At 35.2% G+C, this 26,495-nt stretch overlaps 1 protein-coding gene across 2 annotated transcripts in view; it reads left to right on the top strand.

The window, feature by feature from the left end:
- Positions 1-26,495, top strand: part of OTOGL (otogelin like) — a 171,127-nt gene that overhangs the window by 24,857 nt on the left and 119,775 nt on the right. For both annotated transcript variants that reach the window (XM_010383676.2, XM_030939363.1), the window contains exons 9-21: positions 4,673-4,800; positions 5,147-5,253; positions 10,556-10,662; positions 10,943-11,068; positions 12,327-12,435; positions 13,327-13,373; positions 13,836-13,981; positions 15,113-15,236; positions 16,605-16,782; positions 20,773-20,897; positions 23,780-23,989; positions 25,197-25,362; positions 26,001-26,075. In XM_010383676.2, the coding sequence (XP_010381978.2) occupies positions 4,673-4,800; positions 5,147-5,253; positions 10,556-10,662; positions 10,943-11,068; positions 12,327-12,435; positions 13,327-13,373; positions 13,836-13,981; positions 15,113-15,236; positions 16,605-16,782; positions 20,773-20,897; positions 23,780-23,989; positions 25,197-25,362; positions 26,001-26,075 (1,648 nt within the window). The remainder of the gene's footprint in view (positions 1-4,672; positions 4,801-5,146; positions 5,254-10,555; positions 10,663-10,942; positions 11,069-12,326; positions 12,436-13,326; positions 13,374-13,835; positions 13,982-15,112; positions 15,237-16,604; positions 16,783-20,772; positions 20,898-23,779; positions 23,990-25,196; positions 25,363-26,000; positions 26,076-26,495) is intronic.

The raw sequence follows: 26,495 nt of genomic DNA on the forward strand, positions 1-26,495 counted from the left end.
GTGCTATATAATACTTTTGTTTTATATTATAAAATTAATACAGATGATTTGCCCCTATGTTATGTTTTAAAGGATGGTGAAAGGACTACATAGAGTGTGGGCTCTGGAGTCAGACTGCATGATTCAAATTCAGCTTTATCACTTATTAAACTTTATAAGTTTAATGAAATAGTAAGAGCATATACTTCATGAGGGTCGCAAGGATTAAATGAGACAATTGGTGTAAAATACTTAGTACAGTACCTGGCACATAGATAATACTCAATACATTTAATTTAATTTATAGTCATCTCCAAGTATTTCTTCATAAGCCTATAATGGGGCTGAAATAAAAACGTTTGAAAATGTCTCTACATTGCTTTGAGAAGCCTTTATTAAAATGCAAATGTTTTGCTCAAGATAATACATCATCAGGATTAGTTTACTAGTAGCTAGAGTGGAGAGCAGGGCTCCAAAAAGTCAATTTCCTCATATGTAAAATAGAGATAATGATAATGACTCTGGGAGCTTCCCAGCCAGTAAATATTGAACGAGAAAATGTAAATGAAAGTGTTTAAAAGTCTCTGAGTACAATAAAAATGTACAGTACTGGGATCATCTTGAAATGGTGTTTTGCACCCAGTTGGCATTTGCAATGAGAGGGGTCACAAATTTAGAATCTTGAGACTGTATTAGGAAGTAGGGTTTTGGATGCAGGCAGAATGAGTCAGATGGTAATTGCTGATTTCTTTTTCTTGTGTATCAAAGCTTCATGAAAAAACAAAACAAAACAAAACAAAAAAAACAACTTAGTCCAGTTCTCTGTGTTAGAGTTAGAAAAGACTGCTTTGGGGTAGGCCAGGTGTGGTGGCTCACTCCTGTAATCTCAGCACTTTGGAAGGCTGAGGCAGGTGGATCACCTGAGGTCAGGAGTTCAAGACCAGCCCAACCAACATGGTGAAACCCTGTCTCTACTAAAAATACAAAAATTAGCTGGGCGTGGTGGCAGACACCTGTAATCCCAGCCACTCCGGAGGCTGAGACAGGAGAATTGCTTGAACATGGGAGGTGGAGACTGCAGTGAGCAGAGATCATCATGCCACTGTACTCCAGCCTGGACACAGAGCAAGACTCTGTCTCAAAAAAAGAAAAAAAAAAAAAAAAAGGGAAAGACTGCTGCTTTGGGCAACTCCTCCTGGGATGCCCAGGGAACACGGTATGGAGGTCAGGATAGAAAATAACATCTGCTCTTGTTAGAGGCAGGAAGACTTAGATTTGAGTTAAGAGCCAGACAGACTTGTACATTCCAGATAACCTGGAACATAAGATAGTTGTTCACAGTGCGCCAACTGGGCCAGCATGCACAAGGGTGTCAGTGGATTAGAAGTGGAGGAAGACTGGCAGTAGGCAGTTGAACTGAATTATGGCTGAACTGGCAGAAGGCAAGAAGGATTCCGGAAAGTATATGGGAAAGACCTAAGGAAATATTTCAGCTACTTCACAATGTTATTTACTTCACAGTATAAGGCAGAGTAATTTTTTTAAAAACCTGACTTACAAAAACTTTGACAAGAAACTGCCTTTCTATTTCCTCCCATGGTATAATAATGCAAGAAAATAGCTACAGATAAGCAGTATTACCTTTAGCTTTAAGAAGCCTGATATTCTCTTGAAACTCAACCTGTATTTTGCTGATTAGAAAAGTCTTTAGAGAAAGTGAGTTTGATTGAATGCCACTGAATGCATAGTTTCTTAATGGTGATTAAAATTGCATTTCTCTCTGCATTTCAACTCATCCTTCAGGGATGACTTCACAAAGAAATTAGACTTGTCAGATTTTCTGTACACATAGGAAGAAATATAATTTGTTGTCTAGTTGAGAATTCTGTTTCCATAATTCATGTCTACATCTAGCTGTGCGACAACATAGAAGTCCTGGTCTACTTTCATTTTTTTCCCCAGCATAATAATTAATAATGCCTCCCTTTCTCTCTCAGAAATGTCCCAATATGGACAATAAATTACTCTACTTAGAGCATATTTTATACAACGTATTTTAATTTTAGTTTAGCAGGCTCCCACACCACCATTAGATATGGATTTAAAAATCTCCTGATAAACAACTTTTAGGACTCTTGATGCAATGTAAAATAGCTAAATACATGGTTCAAAAGCAGCAATTAAAGTGAACTCTAAGGGATTGGCCAGGTTGTTTAGTAACATTAAAATTCGTGTGTAAGCATTGAAATAAGTGGGTTTTTAGAAAATATTTCTGTGTCTTCAGACCTCTAAAAAATGTTTTGAAAGGAAATGTAACTATAAGTGTACTTAAAAAGGACAACAGTTTTTCCATTTTTAAAAAGTATATTATAGCAGGCCCATACTTTCCTCAGTGTGCCCATACTTTTCAGTGATATCAGAGACAAAGCAGCAGGCCAGACAATTTAGAAAGCCCTCGGATTCTTTTTGTTTTTCTTTTTTTCTGTTTTCTCTCTTCTTCTTCTTCTTCTTCTTCTTCTTCTTCTTCTTCTTCTTCTTCTTCTTCTTCTTCTTCTTCTTCTTCTTCTTCTTCTTCTTCCTCTTCCTCTTCCTCTTCCTCTTCCTTCTTCCTTCTTCCTTCTTCCTTCTTTCTTCTTCTTTCTTTTTTTTTTTTTTTTTTTTTTTTGAGACAGGGTCTTGCTCTGTCACCCAGGCTGGAGTGCAGTGGCGCAATCTTGGCTCACTGTAATCTCCTCCTCCCGGGTTCAAGCAAGTCTCGTGCCTCAGCCTCCTGAGTAGCTGGGATTATAGCCATGCACCACCATGTCCGGCTAGTTTTTGTATTCTTATTAGAGATGGGGTTTTGCCATGTTGGCCAGGCTGGCCTCGCACTCCTGGCCTCCTGTGATCCACCCACCTCAGCCTCCCAGAGTGCTGGGATTACAGGCGTGAGTCACTGCACCCAGCCCGAAAGCCCTAGGATTCTAATAATCTCTTTAATAAATTTCACAAATTCCCCTATATGTATTCATTCACTTATTTAGCAAATATATTTTGAGTACCTACTATATGCCAGATACTGCTCTAGGGATAAAACAATAGAACAGCTGAGACAAGATCTCTGCCTTCATGTAGTACGTATTGTAATGGAAAATAAAATAAACAGAGCTAAATATAATTTTTATGAGCAATAGCAGCCATGAAAGAATAAAGGTAGAGGAAGAAGGTAAAGAGTGATGGAGCAAGTGTGTGATTGGTGCTAATCTAGATCACATGGCAGAGAAGGAGTACATTAAACAGAGGCCTACATCAAGTAAGGGAGGCAACAGTGAGAAGATTTTAGGAAAGAGTGGTTTTGAAGGAGGAAGAACAACAGCAAGTGTTCTGAGGTGGGAATAAGTTTGAGTGTTTGAAGAACAGCACAAAGTCAATAAGACTGGAGTAGGTTGAGCAAGAAAAGGTACAGAAGATATAGGAAGAGCAGAGCCGGGTGGGAGTAAGGGGAGAGCAGGGTCCAGCTCATGCAAAGTCTGCTAGGCTATGGTAAAGTTTAAGATTTTACACCAAGAGAGCAAAACATTCTTACATATATTAAAGCCCCTCACTTCCCAGTGTTTGGTAGTGGCATGCACACATTATTTTTCTGCTTTGAAGATATTCACAGAGAGTGGCAAACATTTGGCTTGAGATTTCTGACTCTAGTGGTGCAATAGATTATCATCAGTTGTTGACTTGTGACCATGCCAATCTAGGTGGTGGAGAACTCCAACCTCAAATCTGAAGTCTGTCTGACATGGGACTTTGAGATGTCATCTTGTTTGGTTTTGCCAAGTCTTTAAGCTTTGAGATTCAGTCTTTGTCTGAATGGAAGAGGTGAAGGATTAATTTTTGCATCATTCCCTGAACTACTCAGGTAGAGAGACAACTTAAAAACTTGATTTAGAACAGAGAGCACTCTGTTATGGAGTCATAGCACTCACTACCAAATATCTGTTTGTTGTTCATTGTTGCCCACACATTAACTCCTGAATCTTGCCTGAGATTAATGCTGAATTAGCTTCAGTATTCTCAGTAGGGATGTCTTTCCTGAGCATGTTTCAAAACACTGTTCATCATATTTAGATGAAATAGATATGCTTTGTAGTCATCTCTTCTATTGATGTGTTTTCTAGTCTTTCATTGTCTATGTGACTGTCCTCTGAAATGTCCCAAAGAATTTGACATTTTTTTTTTTTTTGTGCGGACCCTCCCCACCAAATATAACTGTAATTTTAAAAAGGTTCTTACTAATATTAAATATAATGAGAGAGCTGTCTGATAATTTTTGCACTAAACTTTTATATATGTTTTTTCATTTTACACGTATTTTTTCTCCTTTCAACAGCACTGATTGAACACTGGCGATTAATGCTTCACCAGTGTGTATGCTGTACTCACTCACCTTCAGTCCTTCCCTATGTTGTTTGAATGCAGTTTCCTTTTTCTTTCCAATGGAACTAACTTTTATTTAGTACCCACATTTTATTCAATTTGTTTTTATTATGCTAAAATAACAAAGGTTTAGATATTAATATCTCATATCACATTGGTAATTATAATGTTACTGAGTTTAATGTTTTGACCAGGAAGTTTGTGTTGAAGAACCATGTCTATGTTTGTGGAAAATGATATGATCACACCTGTTTGTGTGTGTGTGTGTGCTTGTGTGAAATAGAGGACTATACAGAAGACATCGCTATGTTTGCAAATAGTTGGTTGGTGCAAACTCCAGATGACACCAAATGTGTACTCACACCCTCAGATTTTCCAAATCCGTGCTCCAGTGGAATGCCAGCATTTGAGGTAAATTTGATGTGAGAAATGTGGGCATGTCAGACAGAATACATGTATATCTTATTTGTATTATTAGCTAGGCATTTTAGTGTAAACACAATGTAATTTGAAAATATTATATCAAGGAAATGTAATAGGAAATCACTTCAATTTTAGAAATAGTGAATGTAGTGATTTCATAAATGCAGTACTCATGAAAATAATGTAGTTAGAAAAATGTTGGTTAAAATGTATAAGTTACCATCTTTTTCCTTGTGAGAACTGAAAATTTTGCAAATAGATGTGTAAAAATAGTAGAAAACTATACACATACCATGAAATATATTCTAGTGACTGGCATCTTTTTTTTGCACAGGCAATCTTCTTCAAGTGTCAGATACTGTTGCAGTTTCCTTTTCTGAGCTGCCATGAGTACATTGATCCATATTTATATATTGCCAGCTGTGTTAATGATCTTTGCAAGTAAGTGAAATGATTTGTAGTGGTAATAAAATTTTCTGTATGCAAAAAGAAGACCCACAGCCACTTCTGTTACTTAACCATTTCAGCTGTTCACAAAATATTATGGGAAATGTAAAACATAAACTACAAACAGCTTTTAAAAATTTGCTATATAACAGTCACAGTCTAATTTTTTTTATTGATACATAGTAGATGTACATACTTTCAGGGTACATGTGATAATTTAATACATTCATGTAATCAAATAAAGGGAATTGAGTATCTGTCACCTTAAATTGTTTTCTTTATGCTAGGAACATTCAAATTATTATCTTCTTGCTATTTTGAAATATACAATTGATTTATGTTAACTATAGCTCCCCCCCATTTATCTATCCAAACCAGGTCTTATTTCTTCCTCATGTACATTGTACCCATAACTAATCTCTTTTCATCCCCCACCTCTCTCCTACCCTTCCTGGACTCTGGTAACCACCAATCTACACTCTATCTTCATGAGATTCACTGTTTTAGTTCCCAGATATGAGTGATATTTGTCTTTCTGTTTGGCTTATTTCACTTAACATAATGACCCCCCATTTCATCCATGTTGTTGCAAATTACAGAATTTCCTTATTTTTTATGGCTGAATAATATTCCATTGTGTATATATACTACAATTTCTTTATCCATTCATCCTCTGATGGGCACAGGTTGATTCCATATTTTGTCTATTGTGAATACTTCTACAATAAACACAGGAGTGCAAATATCTCTTCCATATGTTGATTTTGTTTTTGGGGGGATATATACTCCTTAGCGGATTGCTAGATTATATATGGATGGTAGTTCTAAATGTTTTACATAACCAGCATGAACAAAATACAGTGGCTCTTAAGCATTTTTATGCCATGAATCCCTTCTGGGAGTCTAGAGAAATTTATAGATCCATTTTAAAAACGGTGTTTGAAATGCACAAAATAAAACACGTAAGATACCAAAGAAAACTAATTCTAATAAAGTAGTTATCAAAGTATTAAAAAAATGAGTTTCTGGTATATATGCTTTTAACACGCATTTAACTACTGCAGTTTGACATAGTGATTAGTGTAAACAGTGCTTTGTGAGTCTGCAACAATGGAAAATGAAAATAAAAAATATGAAAAAAGGACATATGAGACACATGGTGACAAAGTCACAGATATTGCTAAGAACATTGTGATGTGTTACCTATAGGCATAATGGAAGGAAATGCTAAGTTTCCGTTGGAGATTAGTGAAAATAAGCATGTAATATTTTTTCTGCCTAAGGTCACAGATTCCTGCATTCTGTCTCAGGTTACGAACATCCAGGATAGGTGGTCGCACAAGCAACAAATTTAATGAGACTCATCATACTGTGTTCATGGATGATAGTTCAATGTAGAACCTACCATAAATTACCCACAATTAAAGTTTTTAAAAATTATTTTTCTTTCAAAACATTACAAGTATATGTGATTACTCATCTTGAACATTCAAGAGTATCTAAAGAAATTTTAATACGTCGGCTGGGCACAGTGGCCCACGCCTGTAATCCCAGCACTTTGGGAGGCCAAGGCGGGTGGATCATGAGATCAGGAGATGGAGACCATCCTGGCTAACACGGTGAAAGCCCGTTTCTACTAAAAATAGAAAAAATTAGCCGGGCATGGTGGCGGGGCCTGTAGTCTCAGCTACTGGAGAGGCTGAGGCAGGAGAATGGCATGAACCCGGGAGGTGGAGCTTGCAGTGAGCTGAGATCATGCCACTGCACTCCAGCCTGGGCAACAGAGCAGACTCCGTCTCAAAAAAAAAAAAAAAAAAAAAAAGACATTTTTTAATATATCTGTATATTTGATGAACCCCAAGAAGTATAAGTGATACATAGAAATTTTTAAAATAAAGAACCAGACTAGTTTTTAGTTTAGTAAAACCACTTAAATGACATCTTGAGTAGCTCTTTAAGAGGTTTATAAAAGGTGAGAACAAAGAGGAAAGGTTGAGGTAGTATGAAATTGTGTTATTTATAACTACTACTCTTTAATTAAATGGAAATTATTACAAAAATAATAAATATAATATTTCTTAAAATAAGCTTATTTGTGACATCTCTTACTTTTGAATAGAGTGCAGTTATACCTAGACTTACATGTATAGTCTCTAAATTTCAAGGATTCCTGAACTAATGCAGGAGCCTTGAAAGAGCCCCCACTCTGCCTAAAATATTGGCTAGTGACCTTAGTATATATTTTTAAAAATTCTGTTCCCTATTTGGTTTCATTTTTAATTTAAGAGCTACTTGCTATAGCTCTCTTTTTTTTCTCTCTTTTTTAAGGATGCCTGTAGGTAGGCCATAGTCCTTATTTAGCCATATATATGGAATTAAAAATTATTCTTATTCCACAGTGGCTCAGTCTTGGACTATTCTCCAATCATCTTTTCAACTGCCTTATCTTTAATATCTTTAGCACCCATTTGTCAAGTAGTCTGAGATAAAATATTGTTTTGTAGGTCCAGGAAATTCATTCTTCATTTTTTAGTTCGGGATATTGTTTAGCTGCTTCAACAGCTAAAATGACTGTGACTTAAATTAAATAGAATGTTCATATTCTCTTATATACAAATCCATGCTGGTTAGTGGTCTTGGTTTGGCATTGTGGCTCTGCTCCATGAGTTTTCCAGTGACTCAGTGATCTTGTTGCTACATTTTTCCTTTTGTCAAGGGTATTATTTTCAATTTCATGGCCCAAACTGCATCACCACTATCATGTCCACATTTTAGCTCTTAAAAAGGGAGGAAAAAACCCCAAAAGGACTGGCATCTTTTGATCTGGAAGTTTCATGCGTGCTTCCACTTTTAACCTTTTGGCCAGAACTTGGATACATGGCCACACCTAGGTGCAAGAGAAGCTGAAAATGTTGTGTTTGGCTGGCAGCCATCTACCTGGCAAAAACTTGGATGTTCTGATACTAAAAAGAAGGGGGAACTGGAGACAAAAATTGGTCTCTGCCACACCTACTTCATCTGAAATTTCATCATTGAGAAATTAGCATTTTTGTCTTTTGAAATTTTGATAGTTTTTAGACTTTGACTTTCGTCGAAACTTTGATGCTTTCTCCAGGGAAAATAGTAGGATAGAGAAACAACTTGTACTGGCTGAAATCAGCTGACACCTTAAGAGATACCTTTGTGGTAGAGAGACTGGGTTTAGGGGCAAAGCAGGCGTGTAATACCAAAGGAAGGATATTATAATTAAGTGGACACTGATAAAGTGGAAGTGGGAAGCTGCCAGAGCCAGCATTTCACTCCCCTCAATATTTCATTCAGGGCCAGACCTATTTACATTCTTTCTTCCATTCTGTAGGAAATGAATGATTCTCTTCATTTCCTGTATTAGGGGACTGCATCCTGAGGGTCCCATACAATAAGAATGAAAAAGTGAATTGGTTGAACACAGATTAATTTCCTGCTTGGGTTATGATAGTGTATTGAATTTAATTCAACATACATCTTTTGAGTATCTATTCTGAGCTGAGTATTTTTCCACCCCTTGGAGAAACAGAAAAAATTTAGACATGATCTCTGTCCTAAAAACTCATATTCTAATAGGACAGATAAACAGGTCTCTAAAAATGACACAGTGCCCTAAATGCAAAGTGCTTTGGATGCAGAGGACAGAACTATTAACTTTATCAGAGAGTGCCTACACAGGCTCCATGGAAGAGATAACGTTTGACTTGGAAACTTGCATGATACTCTACCAATCCTTGAATTATGCCCTCCTGTTTCTGCTTCTAAGAATGCCAAACCCAGCAGCAAGGAAATGATTTTAATTTTGCCATGCCAAAGCCAATTGATGTGAAAACCAAGATTCTTTAATGTCCATTTTTCCTATTAAAGTTATCATTCAAAATGGAAAAAAAAAACTTATTTTCCCCTTAGTAAATTATAATTTCTTTCTTGATAATAATTTCTTTCTTGCCCAATTATTGTGCGTTTTCATGAGGTGTCACATATTAATGTGCCTGTCATGATTCCTAGAATAACGTAGACAACACATGGTGAGTATTATAGCAATAGTTGCATTGGGTTGGAAAACCAATATTCAGTTCCTTTGCTAGCTTTTAAAACCACCATTAATGTAGGAAAGAATGCACATATTAGAAGGTAAATCATAAATGTAATGTCTTTCCAGGAATTTAGCAATTTTAGCCTATACTGTTTTGAAAAGACTTTTCTTGTTTGTAGGTTTAGAATATTTTCTGAGCCTCTGGAGTTTATATGCCCAGTCCTTTTTTCCTTCTAAAGCTCAGTTAATTGGACTAGATAAGCTGCAGGACTCCCATTACAGTAGCACAGGTTAAGGGCAATTCGAGATGGTGGCTTTTACAATAGTGACACTGGAAATGTTAAGCCTCATAAAATGCAGCATTCTTAAGGTCATTATCTTCTAAGATATTTAACTATTCAATTTTGAGTTTGGATTGGCTTGAAAACAAGCCCTCTACCTTAGTGTAAATCTGTTTACTTGAAAAGCGCCTTACTAATGTGCTTTGGGAATTTTCAGCGCTCTAATAAGAAATTATTTTGGGGGGAAGCTGCTGAAGTGATTATAAGAAAATAATTAAATATTATTTAGTCTTGGCAATGTTATAAAAATAATTAGCTTTAGTAATTTAAACTTGAAAGAATTCAAAATCCTCTTTTAAGTCTTAAGTTAAATGCCGTTTATTCAATCTTTCAAACAACCCAAATGCCCATCTATGATAGACTGGATAAAGACAATGTGGCACATATACACCATGGAATACTATGCTTTAGATTCTTATTACAAGGATTGCTGAGGAACCATTAAAATACTTTTGAGTACTATAGCTTATTGGTATAGGTTTTATTCCAGTATGTGGACAATCAAGAGTATGATCTTTTAGAAACAGCTTTCATATTTATTGCTTTTGTTGTAATAGAATTTTATCTGTTTTAATGGGACTTATTCTAAAAGGCCTGGAATGTTGCGTGTGTGAGTGAAAAAATACATACACAGATTATGGGGAAAATGGCATAATTAAAATATAAATCTTTTTCATTATAGTATTCCTTTGGCTCAAGAGAAAAGTGACAAAAGTATTAAAATGCTTTGATAAAGATTATTTGTCTCTATTATTATTATTTTTATCTTTATTATTATTTTTATTATTATTTATGATTATTTTGCACTCAGCATTTCTAGGGATCAGGACCTCAAGTATGGTTTCTGTCAATATTTCCTATGTGATTCTGGTTCTGTCTTTTCACTTTCTAGAACTGATGATGATGAAACTTATTGTCGAGCAGCCACTGAGTATGCTAGAGCCTGTTCTCATGCTGGCTACCCTATTCAAGATTGGAGAGATGACTTTCCAGCGTGCAGTATGTTTTTTATTTCCCAAGCGTTGTGTACTTTTGCCAATTTTGGGTTAACCCTAGAACTCAAAACTCACTGTACTGCTGAATACTAATGAATTGCAAATATTTGTTATTGATATAATTATATCTATGAACTTGCATACTTTTTGAAACAAGTATGCATTTTTTTGCAATTAAAAGTTATTTTTTGCAAATACTTTTTTGTAAAAAATAAAATTATAATTTTTAAAAATAAATAGAGGCTAATAAAATTGACTTAAGTTCCCCTGTTTGCCCCTTTCAGCTGATAAATGTGATGATAGCTTTGTCCATCGGGACTGTATCAGTTGTTGTCCACCAACCTGCACATTTGAGAAGCAATGTCACGGGAGCAATCTCCATTGCCTTGATGGATGTTACTGCCCAGATGGTAAGTGCTTCATGAAGAAACCACGTGTGCACTCATGGAAACTAGTACCCAATGATCTAAGGATCACATCTTCCTTTTTCTGTCCTCTCGCAGGACATTAGACCTATTGCAATTTTCTGTTCTTGTAGAATTTGGTCCTTGAAGTGACGAGGAGGAATGGCTACTTTTCACTGATAAAATGCTCATTACTTTTTAAAGTTCCCAGGAAATTTGGAATCTATGGTCCTGAAGTTACCCATGAGAAATCTTTTGTTCTATCAATAGTTAATGGTATTTAACAATTTATATGACTTCACTTTTTAAAAAAGGAAAGGAAGTTTGAGAGAAAGCCTTCACATTTTTCTAGCACAAGATTTAGTATTGATATAGTTTTAATATTTGAAATGAAAAGTAACTTAGAGAGGTAGGATTTAAAATTAGGAATGAATCTGCCATACTGATAGCTGTTTCTAAAGAACGCTGAGGATTTACTCAAACCCTTTTATTTTTACAGATTAAAAAAATAGAATCACAGAGATAAGTGATTTTCCCAATATTCTCATTAACTGAGTGAGGATTACTTGGAACCAGATCTGTTTGGCCTCTGTTCATTGTTCTGTTAGTGCTACTCAAAGTATGGCAGACCAATCCTAGTTCGAGCTGTTTGTGACCTGTCAATGACAGGATAAGGCATTTGCCCCAGAATGTAAACTTAAGCACCAAAATAAAGTCAGTGCTTTCTTCTACAGTCTTACCATGAGAAAGGTCAGCTGAATGAAACAGTGTGCTTAGTAACATGGCTGATTTAAGTTCTGGTTCAACCTCCTTTACTTGTTGGGGAGAAGTAACAAGTGCATTCCCATGGTCTTGGACATTTGAGGAGCCGTACCTAGCTCTTTATGATTCTGTGTGACAGTGTAAATCTTTCTTATCATGGAATGAACAGAAACTAAACTAAAAGTGTACTTTTTCCCGCCTTCTCTCCCTTCCTCCCTCAAATGCAAGGAAACACTCTTTGGTTTCCTTTATTCTGTATGGTGAACCTTAGGTTTTTGATGGCAAGTCATGGGATAAGAAAATTGAAAACTACTGAAATAGATCCTTTAAGGTAGCTACTGCCTAAGAGTCAGGTTGTCAGTAATCCCACTGAAAGTAAAGAAATTTGTATTTCCAGCACCACGAGTAGGTGTTCAACAGAAGTTGGTTGAATTTTTATATTCAAGAAATCCAATTTTTATTATTTCTTTTGAAATTTTGGTGTGTATTTCTTCTCAAATAGGCCTCATAATGGACAATGGGACTTGCATCTCCTTGGAAAATTGCCCGTGCAGTTTTCATGGATTAGCTTATTCAGTTGGTTCAAAAATTGAACAAGAATGTACTGAATGGTATGTGATCAATGTACAGCCAATTATTTCTGGGTACTTGGCTAGTTGACAACTTTACCGTGACAGATGTTTAAAGGAATATACTCATTACTAATTAGCTTCCCCAAATTCCAACACAAAGCTTGCATTTTATTTAAACTCCTTGGGGGAAGGGAAATCTGTATTTCTTTTTATGATGGAATTCTTATCACTTACCTTGGTAATTCTATTAACGTCTTGTATCCACATGATGAGTCTGTTGCATTTTCTTATCATTTGTAATCACTAATTTGCACATACTTTTAGAACTTGATGGTGCTTCTGGGCTTCTCTGTTTCATACTGCAAAACATGACTCTCCAGGTCACCAATTTTTGGTCCATGATTAGAAACATTTAGAATTCCATATTAAATTTGCTAACACTGTTGGCAGACATGAAATCCCTGCAGGACAGTCCTAAAAGGAAACAGAGGTCTAAATGTTGTCAGATGCTTTTCCCTTTGGTGTCAGTGTATACAGCTGAAGTGTAATAGGATAACTAACCATGTTCTCAGATGCTGATTCTGTTTCCGTTTTATAGGTACTCTGCTTTTGTCCTCTAAAACTCATACCTATGTCAGGGTGGAAGGTAGAATTTGTCTGACACAAGAGGAGATCTCTTCTCTCTTTTTAATATCCGTTGATCTTCACCATAGTCAGTGATTTTTACGTATGATACACAAGAGATAATAATTTAGGTGCCAGCCAGCTCAAAATTACCAGTCAATTGAACTTTTGCAGATATGTTTTTTAAGTCAGATTATTCTGAACCTATAAACATGATATACTTTGCTACATTAATCAATACACTGATGCAAACATTAATACAGTTTCTCTATGCCAATAAATTAACATTTTTATAATTTCTTTTAGTGTGTGTTTTGGTGGAGTTTGGAACTGCACTGAGCATGACTGTCCAGGTAATCTTTTAAAATGTTTTTATAGAGAATGTTTCAAATTTCTTTAAATTGGGGAGAAAGATAGCACTGATCTTTATGAAGACATCTCATATATACCAGGGGCTATAATAATCTGCAAATGCGGTTACTCAGAGGATACATGGAAAATTGAACAAATGATAGCGTTGAGTGGGCAACTTTGGTAAAACTTTATTAAAATAGTGTAAATATTATAAAATCTAAAAAAGTATGTAGAATAAATATCATTTTATAAACATTAAATTAAATGGGTTAATATAATTTAGTCTAGTAAGTTTGTCAAACCAGTAAATTTTAAACAAACACAGTCGGTGTTCAAAGTTTTGATGCATGATTATTTACCCTAAGTTGATCTGCTTTTAAAGGATTAACCTAATCATATCATCCTCCTCCCTCTCCTCCTCTATCTCCACCTCCTTTTCTTTATCTTTGTTTTTTTGGTAGTTCAATGCTCAGTTGTAGGTGATTCTCACTTTACAACTTTCGATGGTCGACATTATTCTTTTATTGGCATGTGCCAATACATCCTCGTGAAAGGAACTGGAAAAGATAAATTCACTATTACTTTACAGAAAGCTCCCTGTGAGCAGGTAAGAACATTTCAAAATGACCAGAGGAATATGGAGTCATTGATTTTTACTTAAACTTGATTTCAGACTAAGAATTGTAACATGAATGGATATAGCTATTTTCTTTAAAACTGAGATGATGTTGATTATTAAGATTCATCATTATTCTACATATTAGAAAGAAGCATTGATGATTATTCTATGACATACCATTGGTTACATGACGCATCTTGATCTCAGAGATATTAAGCTGTGAAAACAAGTATGTCTTAGACTAAATACTATATATTTAATTGCATTTTCTTTTTAAAAAAGTAGTGTTTGTACGTACAGTTTTTTGAACATTTTATGCATGATTGTACAGTGAATCCAAGTTTTTTATTTACTTAAATCTAGCTATTTTAAAGAGATCATTTTTGACAGCTTTGAACTGATTTCATAGCATTCTAAACAGATATGAATTTCTTAACATATTGGAATATTTATTTATTTAGATCTTTTCTTGAAACAGTAAACTCATCAATAATTTCTAAATAAAGAAATCCAGGTCTTTCATTCATCTCTCTAAAGCAGGTAGTCAAAATTTTGCCAAAATATTTAAGTTTCTAGTTTTATTCTAATAGAAAATAATTATTTCCAACAAAAATTCTGAACTGCTTTATTTGCTTCTTTTCCAGTTTTACTTTTTCTGTGTAATATATTAGAGTCTGAATTAACTTTCTGTGTAGAAGTCTAATTCTTTTGGTTCTTTGCTTTACTGACTTTTTATGTCTAATACGTCAGTTGAATGAATTTAGAGAGATACTTTACATGCCATGGAAAACATAACTATTGGTACTTTACTGAAAGACTTTAATTTAATGTTCTAACTAGAATGTATGTATACACATGATATATTTAATGTACTATATAAAGTTATATTTTATTAGGAATGGGGCTACATAAAACGGGTTATGTATCAACTACTTTATTACATTACTTATACTCAAGCCTTTTGTATATTAGATATTCTAATTTATATGTATTCTCTTTCTTTTTTGTTCTCTCCTCTCTCTTTCTCCCCTTCTGCCATCTCCCTCTCTACCTTCCTATCTCTTTCTATGACTCTATCTCTCTCCCATTCCTTTCATTGATAATTTGATTTTTATGCAGAATCTTGGCTTGGTCTGCCTTCAGTCTATAACTCTGATTCTGGAGGATGATTTTAACAAACAAGTGACCCTTAGTAGGGGAGGACAAATTCTCACTAGTCCTAACCAAGGCTTCAACCTGAATGGTAAGAAACAATGCTAGTAGTGTACTTTCTTTACATTAAAAACAAAACAGAACAAAACAAAACAAAAAAAACTAACACACACCAACAAAATGGGATCTTTTCCCAATGTTAGGCTGACTACCTAACACTTATTGAGTTCCTGTGTGTCACCAGGCCATCAGCTACAGATAATGATGATAATCATGTTTATGGGACCTAGTGTTTACCTCAAGTGACCTAGACTTTGGAAGGGAAGAGGGACAAGCAAGCAGCCACTTACAATAAAATGTGATAAATTCAAAGACATACATAAAGACTTTGGGAGTGTAAAATGAGGTGCAGCTCACTCAGCCCTGGAGAAGGGTGTACTGAAATGGTCAGGAGTGTTTTCTGAAAGAGGTTATTGTACAATGATTGTCTCATTGAGCATTTAAGGATAAGGAATTGCCGGGTTGAAGGGGATGGGGAAAATGTTTCATGAGATCAAGGAGGTGTCAATTTTTGCAGCATATTTAGGGGGAACCAGAACTAGATTGGTATTCCTACAGCAGAGACAGGGTAAAGGAGAATGTCTGAGTGTAGGTAAGGATGAGAAAGGCTTGCGGAGGAGGCATTTTACATTGTGGATTTCTAGGGCAGGTCCTGTTCATGGCTGCATTCCAGCATAGCCGTTAATAACACTCTCACTCTCAAAAATGTCCTGATTTATCTTACAAATCGCATGCTCGCACTACTCAGGTGTCAGGCTAGGGAAGTTGAACTTGATATGAATCAAATATGTAATTGTCATTTTTGACCATTTTTATTTACAAAGAGGGCAATCTCATGGTTCAACCGAATAAATGGTAAGTTTTTAAGGAGGTTTTTTTTTATTTTTTATTTTTATTTTTTTATGGTAGATGACTACGACAACAGTGTAGAAGTGACTTTGAGAGTTGCTAGACAGGAAACATGGACAACAGTTAGGACGTTATAAAAGTAAGGCATGCAAGGAATGAGGAGGAGGTCATCTAAGGCAGTAATGATAGAGATGGAGAGAAGAAGACAGATTGAAAAAACGTTTAGGACAAAAGCCTGAACTTGGTAATGAATTGGACTTCAAATGTCTAAGGACTGCCTCCTTCCTTGTGAGATGCTTGCAAATTGAAAGTATGTGTTGACCTGAAAAACTATTACAAATGGCTGCTAAGGGAGAAAAGGAGAGGAATAGAAGGGAAAAAAGGCAGCCATGGGTGGCAAAGATTGGCCCTGAAGCACAGGCAGGAACCACTAGCCTGCCTCCCCTGCTTCCCTTGTATCTGGGGAGGAGAGTCCTGGTGGTGTACCCTAGCATTTCAGAACATCGTCTGTGAATGTCAAAGCTGATTTACATATGTTCTTTTCCTGCAGGTGTTGTTGAAATTCAAACTCTGTCATCCTTATTTATACTTCTAAGAACCACATTTGGTTTAAAGATTCTGTTTGCTATAGATGGGGAAAGAATTTATATTCAGCTCACTAGTGCATGGAAAAGAAGAACATTAGGTCTGTGTGGCACTTTTAATGGGAACATAAGAGATGATTTTCTGTAAGTATGATTTCTGCATAGTTAACATAACTTGATGACTGATCATTTAAAGGATATAAATTCATTAAAAATGTTTACTTAACTAATAATAGCTTAGCTGTCATTATTCCAAGAGATTTACATAGGTCATCATATTTAAAATGTAGAGCAATCTCTGATTAATATGTTTATTTTATAGATAAGGAAACTAACCAAGGTCTCAAAGTGGCAAATAAATCATTCAGGATCACTTAGCTCACATGTAGTGGAGCTGGGCTTTGGATTTAGGCAGTGTGGTTCAGCTATGCTCACTGCTCCCCGCTATTCTCTTTTCTACCCCTATCAACCTTAACGTATTTTATTTTTGAAACATTGCTGCCTAAAAACAAAAAAACAAATAAACAACAACAAAAGTAACAGCTCAATATCATTATGCATTAGTGGTAGTGAATGATACTCTATAAATATTGATATCATTTGGTATTATTAATACCTCTAAAGCAACATTTTTTATCTTGCTAGATATTGTGATTGTTAGTGTTTCATTGGAAGAGAAGCAACAATATATATTTGTACCCCTTGTATTAACCAGGTACTTTTCACCTATATGTGAAAAGAAGCAGTTTATAATTTAGTGTAAATGCTTTGCACACTTATTATCATGCTAAAAGCACAATGGGAGCAATTTAAGCAGTAGGCCATGGTTCTCATCCTCACGGAGCTTTGTGTTGCAGATCAGGAGAGGATAACAACCTTTAAGAAATATGTGGAATCTAAAATAGTTGAAATCACAGAAGCAAAGTATTATAGAATGGTGTTTGCCAGGGGATAAGGGTCGGGGTGGGAGTATGGGAGGATGTTGGTCAAAGGATACAAAGTTTCAGCTAGATAGGATGCGTAGGTTTGGGAGATGTTTTGAGATCAATTAATTATATAATGACTATAATTAATGTAACACGTACTTGAAAATTGCTAAGAGAGTAGGTGTTAAAAGTTCTCATAACAAAAAATAAGAATGTGAGGTATGGACATGTTCATTAGTTTGATTTAACTATTTCACAGTGTATACCTCGGAACATCATGTTGTAGTCTGTAAATGTACAGTTTTTTTTAGCTATACCTTAATTTTAAAAATAGCTAAAAAATGAATATTTAGTGTTAGGCAAGGATCAATCAACTATATATATATATCAACTATTATATATATAAATCAACTATATATATATAAATACTGAGGTGATTCTAAAAATTAAGTGTTGGGGTTTTTGATTATGGCTCGAAGAACAATAGAGGGTTCATTTTGGGCTGGGCAGCCAGGGGACATTTCATGGAGAAACTACTCTCCAAATACTGTTTTGTTTCTTTTTTCTTAAATTTAATTTTATTTATTTTATTTATTTTTTTATTTTACGTTAAGTTCTGAGATACATATGCTGAACGTGCAGGTTTGTTACATAGATATACATGTGCCATGGTGGTTTGCTGCACCTATTAACCTGTCATCTAGGTTTTAAGCCCTGCGTGCATTAGGTGTGTGTCTTAATGCTCTCCCTTCCCTAGTCCCCACCCACTGACAGGCCCGGGTGTGTGATACTCCCCTCCTTGTGTCCATGTGTACTCATTGTTCAACTCCCACTTATGAATGAGAACATGTGGTGATTGGTTTTCCTTTCCTGTTATAGTTTCCTGAGGATGATGGTTTCCAGCTTCATCTATGTCTTTGCAAAAGACAAGAACTGATTCCTTTTAATGGCTGCATAGTACCACATTTTTTTTTATCCAATCTATCATTGATGGGCATTTGCATTGGTCCCAAGTCTTTGCTGTTGTAAATAGTGCTGCAATAAACATATGTGCTTTTTTAAAAAACACTCTTGCACATACTCTCCTTCCTGCTCGGGTTCTCTCCTGCTCCTCATCTTTCTTGTGACCTCGCATTTATTGTTCACCCCAATTCGGACATTATTTGCCTCAAAAAGCTGATTCATGTCCCACCATACGAAGTTAAATCTGACAATGTGTTATCTATGAAAATTTATTGTTTATCTGTCTGGTTTCTTGTCTTGTTTATCTGTTAGGGCTTTGAGACTAAGAGTCATGTCCTTGGTCTTTGTATTCTTAGGAACTAGCATAGAACCTCACATATAGTGGACAGTTAATTGAACTGAGGTAGAATGTTTAGTGGGGTATCAGGAAGATAGTTTGGATGAGCAAGGGGAACTGGCATTTAAAATTTTTTAAATTGTAATTTCTTGTATCTTATCTCCTTGTCTTCCTGTACCTTGTTTTTTAGGTAATTTAGTGTTTTGTTTTATTTATTTGTAGGTCAAATATTGATGTCTTCACCACATTTGAGAAACAGAAACTACGTTAAGTGGCTTGGCTATGATGTTCAGAAAAGACATTATTCCCGCTTTCTCTTCTTTATTTGTCAGAATGGGTCAGCAGTCAATGTTTAAGAAATGGCAGATCTGTCTGCCTCTTTCTAAGGCACCAGTCTCTGCCACATATAAACATTTAGGTGTGATAAGAGTACAGGATGATATTTCAGAGTCAGAGATAATTTGTGAACAGTGTTTAGCTTTCCAACTTAAGTAGTTAAAATTCTTTCTTCACAAAGGTTAATGTGAATATGCAGGCACAGTGGAATAGAAAATATTAATTACTTGAAAACGTATTTTGTATGCCTTATTATAGTAAGTCGACTATGGTGAGCTGAAAGGTTATTTTATAAAATGAAAGACAATAAATAGGTCCACATTTTAGCTCCTATTTTTAAAATTTATTGTTTTAAAGTAAACTAAATGAAATCAGAGAGCCAAGCTCCAAGTTCCACCTGGAAACCTTGACTACAAGTATCACCCTGACCTATTTTATTGTCCTTCAAAGGAGCGGAGAGAGAAGGAAGGGGAAAGAATGAGAAGAAATAAACTAGCACAAACCATGCAATTACTTTGAGTCTCAGTGTTCTTAAATAAACAAAACGAGATTTTTGTACTAGGGTGTTTGTTGTGGTTCTTTACTGTTATGGGCTAGTTTGGTTTTGAGGAACAGGAAAAGGAAAGAAGGACGAAACGGTGGCGAAAAGGAAATGGCATGTGTTGCTCCCTTTTTTTGTCCTCTCTGTCACTCTGTTGAGCAACTCCAGTGAAAATAGTTCATCTATAAGGACACTAGAGAAAGCTGAGATAATGCCTACTCTTCCACTTAGCTGTAGTGGAGGAGTTAACACAGTCAGGGTTGTGGTGTGGTCAAAAACTTCCTGCGGGAGATCTAGTTCAACCTGATTCCCTTAGAAGTCTTGACAGTGTTTGGCACATTGTCCAATAGGGGTTGTCACTTAATAAATGTTGGTTGATGAAGTAATACATCAGAATGGCTGCTGGGGGTGGAATTGCAGTGTTTGTCTCCTAAACACTGTTGTAGTTTTAAGATAGATGTTTTTCATTTGGTTTGCCCACTTCATAATGGAATCTTGATATTTCAGATCTCATAATGGAAATTGAAATATTGAACTGGATATATAGACTCTTAATATTTTGAGATATTTGTCTTTACTTTGAAAATAATCGGGTGAAATACCCACACTAACTTCCCCACGTGCACCCTAAACTATACACATGCTAAAGTTTTGGTTGTGTGAGTGTGTATGGTTAAGTCAGGGAAAACTGGGTTTGAATCGTGGCTTGGATACTTATCAGCTTAGTGTAATTTAATATTTCTCTGAGCTTCTGCTTTGCTTTCTCTGTAAAATGGGGAGAAAAGATATTTTTCTTATAAGGTTGAGATGAAGATTAAATAAAATCATGTATGTCTACAATTTGGTACATTGTAAAATGTTAGTAATATGGAGCTTAATACTGTTGTACTTTTATTAAACTGGTAGAAAATTTCAAGCTCTAAGATTTCCTTGTACATTATGAAAAATAGTATTCTCTTATTTAAATATCTGAAGGATATGAACAAATAAATGAGAGATACATGAAGGTGAGCATTATCTTTGCTTTCTAGTTCTCCATCAGGCATGATAGAAGGTACACCACAACTTCATGCAAATGCGTGGAGAGTTTCTTCTACCTGTTTTGCACCTGTTCATGTCCCAGTGGTGGACCCCTGTAACATCAATCAACAAAACAGTAAGTTTTGCATGTAAACTTCCTTTCTGCTGTAAACTTACGGAAAAGTTCTATGTATTACTAGAATTTTATAAGATTAGATGGTGAGTTTAAATTCTGTTTTTCTTCATTATGGTAAAATCAATGCCATTCCTCATGTATATATATATTTTTGCTTAATATTATGCCTTTACATATGTCTTTTTATGTAATCTAGGTTGTTTTTTAAGAACCTGACAAGGACTTTTATTTCTTATTTTTCATTAATAAATTTTCGTATTTTAGGTGTTTAAAAACCCCTTGTTTGCAGATGTGGACTAGTATTTGGAAGTTTTCAGAGTCTTTAAATGCTAAAGAAAAGCCTCTGGGAATCCTCTGAGAATGCTGTGATAGTCCAGGGATGTTCGATGTCAGTTATTACCATCTCATTACAAGTTCCTCCTCATAGCATATATTATGGCTTTATAAGCAGGAAGCCAGTGATCCAAAGAGGCTTTGTGCCATCGAGTGGGCAAGAATTTGAGATGGTCATGCTCCAGAGTTCCAATTTGTAATGACAGGGCAACCCACATGCTAAGAATTTTTGATTGCATTTTTTAAAACTAAAGCCCCAGCAAACCATGTTAAAGTCTAGTTCACTTTGCAATAAAAAAGATATACATGTATATATTCAGATGGAAGATATACACAAGGCATACACATATATATAATTGTGAAAAAGTTAATGTACATGCTTAAATATTCTTATAATTTTATTTTTTCCTTTAATCATCTTGGCTAGTTCACTATTTTGATGTAGTTTTGAAAAATACATTATTCATGTTGGTTGAACATTCATAAGAAGCTAGCAGTTTATGGATTGTGTAGTGGTTGTTGGGAGGATTCTGTTGATTGCCATATTGTTTTTATTATTAACATGGAATTCTGGTATGCTGGAAAGAGCACAAGATACTTTTGCTCTTTGTGCTATTTTTTTTTTTTAATCTAAGCCAGCTTTTCAACTTGAAGAAGTTTGGTAACCTCTTTGATCATTTTTCTTATCTATAATAACAGGGCTAGACTAGAGTTTTTTGGTTTCATGAATGACTACTTTTAATCTCATTCCCATTTAACAATACCTTCCTCCATTCTGTCCCCAACTTTCAACTAATCTACTCTGCCTCCTTCAGCTACTCTTGTTTGGTTTGTTTCTTTCTTGGTTTCCTCCTGGATATTGTAGCAACTTTATTTTTTACTTTTTAACAACATGTTAAAGTTGAAGTAGGGTTCAATTGATAAATTCAGTTTCCCAGTGGTCATTTTTTAGTTACCTCCTTTATTATATGCTATTTTGCTCTATTTTCTACCACTTTTCTTCCCATACCCCATGTCTTTTATATATATATGAAACTGAAATATTGAACTGGATATATAGACTATTTATATTTTGAGATATTTGTCTTTACTTTGAAAAGAATCATGTGAACTACCCACACTAACCTCCCCGCATGCACCCTAAGCCGTACACATGCTATATACATGCATATATATTTGATATTAGCTTTTTTTTAGCTTTACTATGAATTGTGATTTTTAAAAAACAATTTCAAATAGGTAAATTCAGGAATATCCCGAAAGAAAGGAAAATAAATAGACACAAGTCAATAACTCTGATCTAGATTCTAAAGTATATTTTGTTTTCATGAGGATCTTCTTTAGTTATCCTTAACTTGTCAGTGGACTATACTTTGATCTACAAATTATTAGGCCTTTTTGGTGGATTACTTTGCTCTTTCAGGATCCTTGGCATTAAGAATATATATTTAAACAGTATACTGCTATATACTGCTATAGTTTAAGTCATTTGTTTTATATACATATACATACTGAATGCAAAAATATCATACTTGAGCAATTACCATGTTTTCTTACCAATACTAAATATATGTAATATACTCAACAAAATAAGTTCAGTATAATTCCTTAGTAGTGAAAAAACTGATCTCCAACAGCTTATCTGGTCTGTCAAAGGCAATGACAATGAAAAGATTGATTAATTTTATCTGTTAGGAAACCGATGCAAACTAGGTCCACTATATCAAGAAACCACAAACCTACCCTCTTTCAGAAAGATGGAATCTGAATTGTTTTGTCAAACTTGGTTACTTCTATAAAAGATTATATACGATAAGTCATTCTCAAGGGAAAAATCAACAGATTTCAAGAAATGATTACACAGATGTCCTCCCCTCCCCAGGTGATTTTATAGTTATATCTCATGGCCTTTAGCATATACCCCAATCCCCAATTTCTATTCATTATTTACTTATTCATTCATTTATAGATTTATTTATCAAACATTATTGAGCGTCTAATATCTGCCTGGCATTGTACACTGTGCATTGTGCAGACATTGAGTTCAATGACTATGTGGCATCTGACACATTACCATCCATTTCAGAGACTCCACTGAAATGAGATCATTCCCAATTCTTCCTAGACAATTGTGTATTACAGAGTTGCCATAACATCCACAATATGGAACCACTTTATTTTGTGTGGATGTCTGGAAATAAGCCTCCCAATACGCCCCAATTCTTTATAGTAGGTTTCCTAAGATGATCCTCATGCAATGGGATGGTTGAGGCCGTTGCTTCTCTCAACCCTTCTGTTGCTCATGCTATTCAGGTACAATACACTATTGTTTTTCCTAAAAGACTGTTGAATATGGATTAAGTGCTCTTACCAATATTATAAAAAATAAAAACCGTATAAGCTGAAATTGTTCACTCTTGTATTAAAAGTAATATGCACTACAGTATATTTCTGAAAAAGTGAAATGCTTGGATAATTCTGGAACTTGATACTTAGGGGTAAGATCTGAACTATTAAATAAGATGCTAATGGGGCTCTTTGTCTGTTAGTTGGGTATGCAGCACACTGTGATGTCATCCACCAGGAGCTCTTTGCTCCTTGCCACATCTATATTAGCCCTGGCCTGTACTATCAGCTCTGCCGCCATGATGCATGCAAGTGTGGAAGCTCCTGCCTGTGCAATGCTCTTGCCCACTATGCCTACCTCTGCAGCCAGCATGGTATTCCCATTGATTTCAGAGCTCAGATTTCTTTCTGTGGTGAGTACAACAGCACAGATAAAGACTATCAGATAATACCTTAGAGACCTCTATGTTTGTAATGACTGCTTTTATTTTTTAAATGAAAGGTCAATATTGCATATAAGTTATTTGAAATATTCTCATAATGTACAAACATGAAAAGCAAATGAAATACTTAATTTCTTAAGATCAGAGATATGTTGGATAAGACCAATAACTTTTGACTAGTTTTATGTTAAATGAAAGTATCGTAACTATGCTTTGAAATATGCAACAAATAATTTAAAACATTTGAAAAATCCTTATCATGGAAATGTCATATCTAAATATTAGAAAGTATGGAAAAGATTATGTAATACAGTGACGCAGTTGACTTGTACTTAAATAGATGTTATGCAACAGGCAATTATTATCAAATTGTTGGGGCTTTAATTTTCACACTATGTTGTCTGCCATTTTCATTCATGGTAGATTGTTTCCTTGTGTGTTTTATAATTTTTTTATCAGCAAATTTTTACCAGCACCCCTCCACCCCCATTAGAATCTTTTGTGACTTAGGTTTTAGGGGTACCACTCTCTCCACCTTCTCATTCCCTCAGTGGGTTTTTCCAGTTATTCCAGGGGTATCATTGGCTGGTGTTGATGTTAATTGCTCAATTTTGGCTTTCTAAGACAAAAATAATATAAATATAAAAGTAATGTAAATTCATATACCAAATTTGTTTAGGATATCGTCTAGGATTTTGATTTCTTAGAGGTAACTTTTTAATTGCAGACCCAGCAGTTAAGAGAAGATTTTCTATCATCTTTCTATACTATGAGCCAATTTCTTCTAGTCTGGGGGTTGACAAATTACAACCATTGGGTCTCCTGCATTTTTGTGAATAAAATTTATTGAAATATAGTCATGCCCATTTGTTAGTGTGTTGTCTGTGGCTGCTTCTATACTACAAGGGCAGAGGTGAGTAGCTGTGACAGAGACTATATGATCTGCAAAGCTGAAAATATTTCCATTTGGCCCTTTGCAGAAAAAGTTTTCCAACCCCTGCTTTAGTCCTTCCTTTTCGCTGAGGATGATGCTCTTTGAGCATCCAAGTTAAGGGTCTCCCAATTCCTTACCTTGTAATGGGCCAGCTTTCATTTTCTATCACATACCTCTAAGCAGGCATAAAATGTTTCTATGTGCCATGGGAATCTTTCTCAAGCGATACTCCTTTGTCCTTAGCTGTGGTGTGCCAGAAGGGCATGCTGTACCATCACTGCTCCTCGTTCTGCCTCCGTTCCTGCATTTCTCTCTCTTCCCTGGAGCAGTGCAATGATGACTGTGCTGAAGGCTGTAATTGTCCGGAAGGCAAATTCTATGAAGACACTCTTAACTTTTGTGTACCCATGTAAGTCACAGAAACAGGTTGGCAGCATCCTGTTTTAATCCCTTTTTCTTCTTATGGGCTAAATGAGCTTTCATCTTTACTTTAAAACAACAACAACAACAACAACAACAACAACAACAACAACAAAAACCGTGCACATGTTCATCAATAGCTACTGAAAGAGCTAAGGAATCTCTGATGGTTGATCTTGAAGTGTACTACTGCTTGTTTTTACCATAGTCAAATCAATAACAAGGTTTGTGTTTCACTGTCACATGGCAAACTTTAGTAGCAGGACTTTAATATCTCAGCACTCACAGATTTCTCAATTTACACATGAAGTAAAGCCTTTTGTCTTATACATAGTGTTAAATGATATATCAGTTATGTTTCTCTGAATTGCATTCAGTGATTTTTCTTGTGACTAAAACAAAACAGTTTGTGAGTTGTATTTTAGAAAACAAAATCTGGAGCCACACAAAACTTCATGTGTAAGCATCTTCCGCTATTTGTGTGATAGGATTGCATGCAGTCTTGTAGAATAATGCAGACCTTAGAGTGTACCTTACAGTGACCAATGGAGAGCACAGGGTCGGCTTGAATTTTAGTGATTTTTGAAAAAAAATATATCCTATTTAATTTACTTTTTTTTCTTACAGATTCCACTGCAGGTGTCATTATAGAGGCAGTGTTTATCAACCTGGAGAGCTCATCCCCACACCCTCGGGCTTATGGTAGGTTTTGATGATGGGGATTGTGTTTGACAAATTATGTATGTGCTAATATAATTTCTTAACCCAAACTGTAAGTTGAAATAAGACTTCTATAATTAAAAAATAAAGGTAACAATGTAATCTTTAACTATTTTATGATCATATGATTGTATGTATATGTACAAACACAGATATACATAATACATGCATATTGGACATTTCAAAGTGAAATAACCAAGTTTTGTACTCATAACTGAAGAAAGGAGTTATGAATTTAAGTATCTCACAGTGAAATGAAAGTCCTTTGATCATTTTTGGTTATTACATAGAAGTTAGGGGTGAAGTACGTGTTTAAATACTACAGTATTACTGAAATGGCTCAAAAAAAGCAATTTTGAAAAAGATTTGAAAAATGTCCTGCACAGTAGTAAGTGTGCCTCC

The sequence above is a fragment of the Rhinopithecus roxellana genome, chromosome 10 (genome assembly GCF_007565055.1).
Source record: "Rhinopithecus roxellana isolate Shanxi Qingling chromosome 10, ASM756505v1, whole genome shotgun sequence".
Lineage (NCBI taxonomy): Eukaryota > Metazoa > Chordata > Mammalia > Primates > Cercopithecidae > Rhinopithecus > Rhinopithecus roxellana.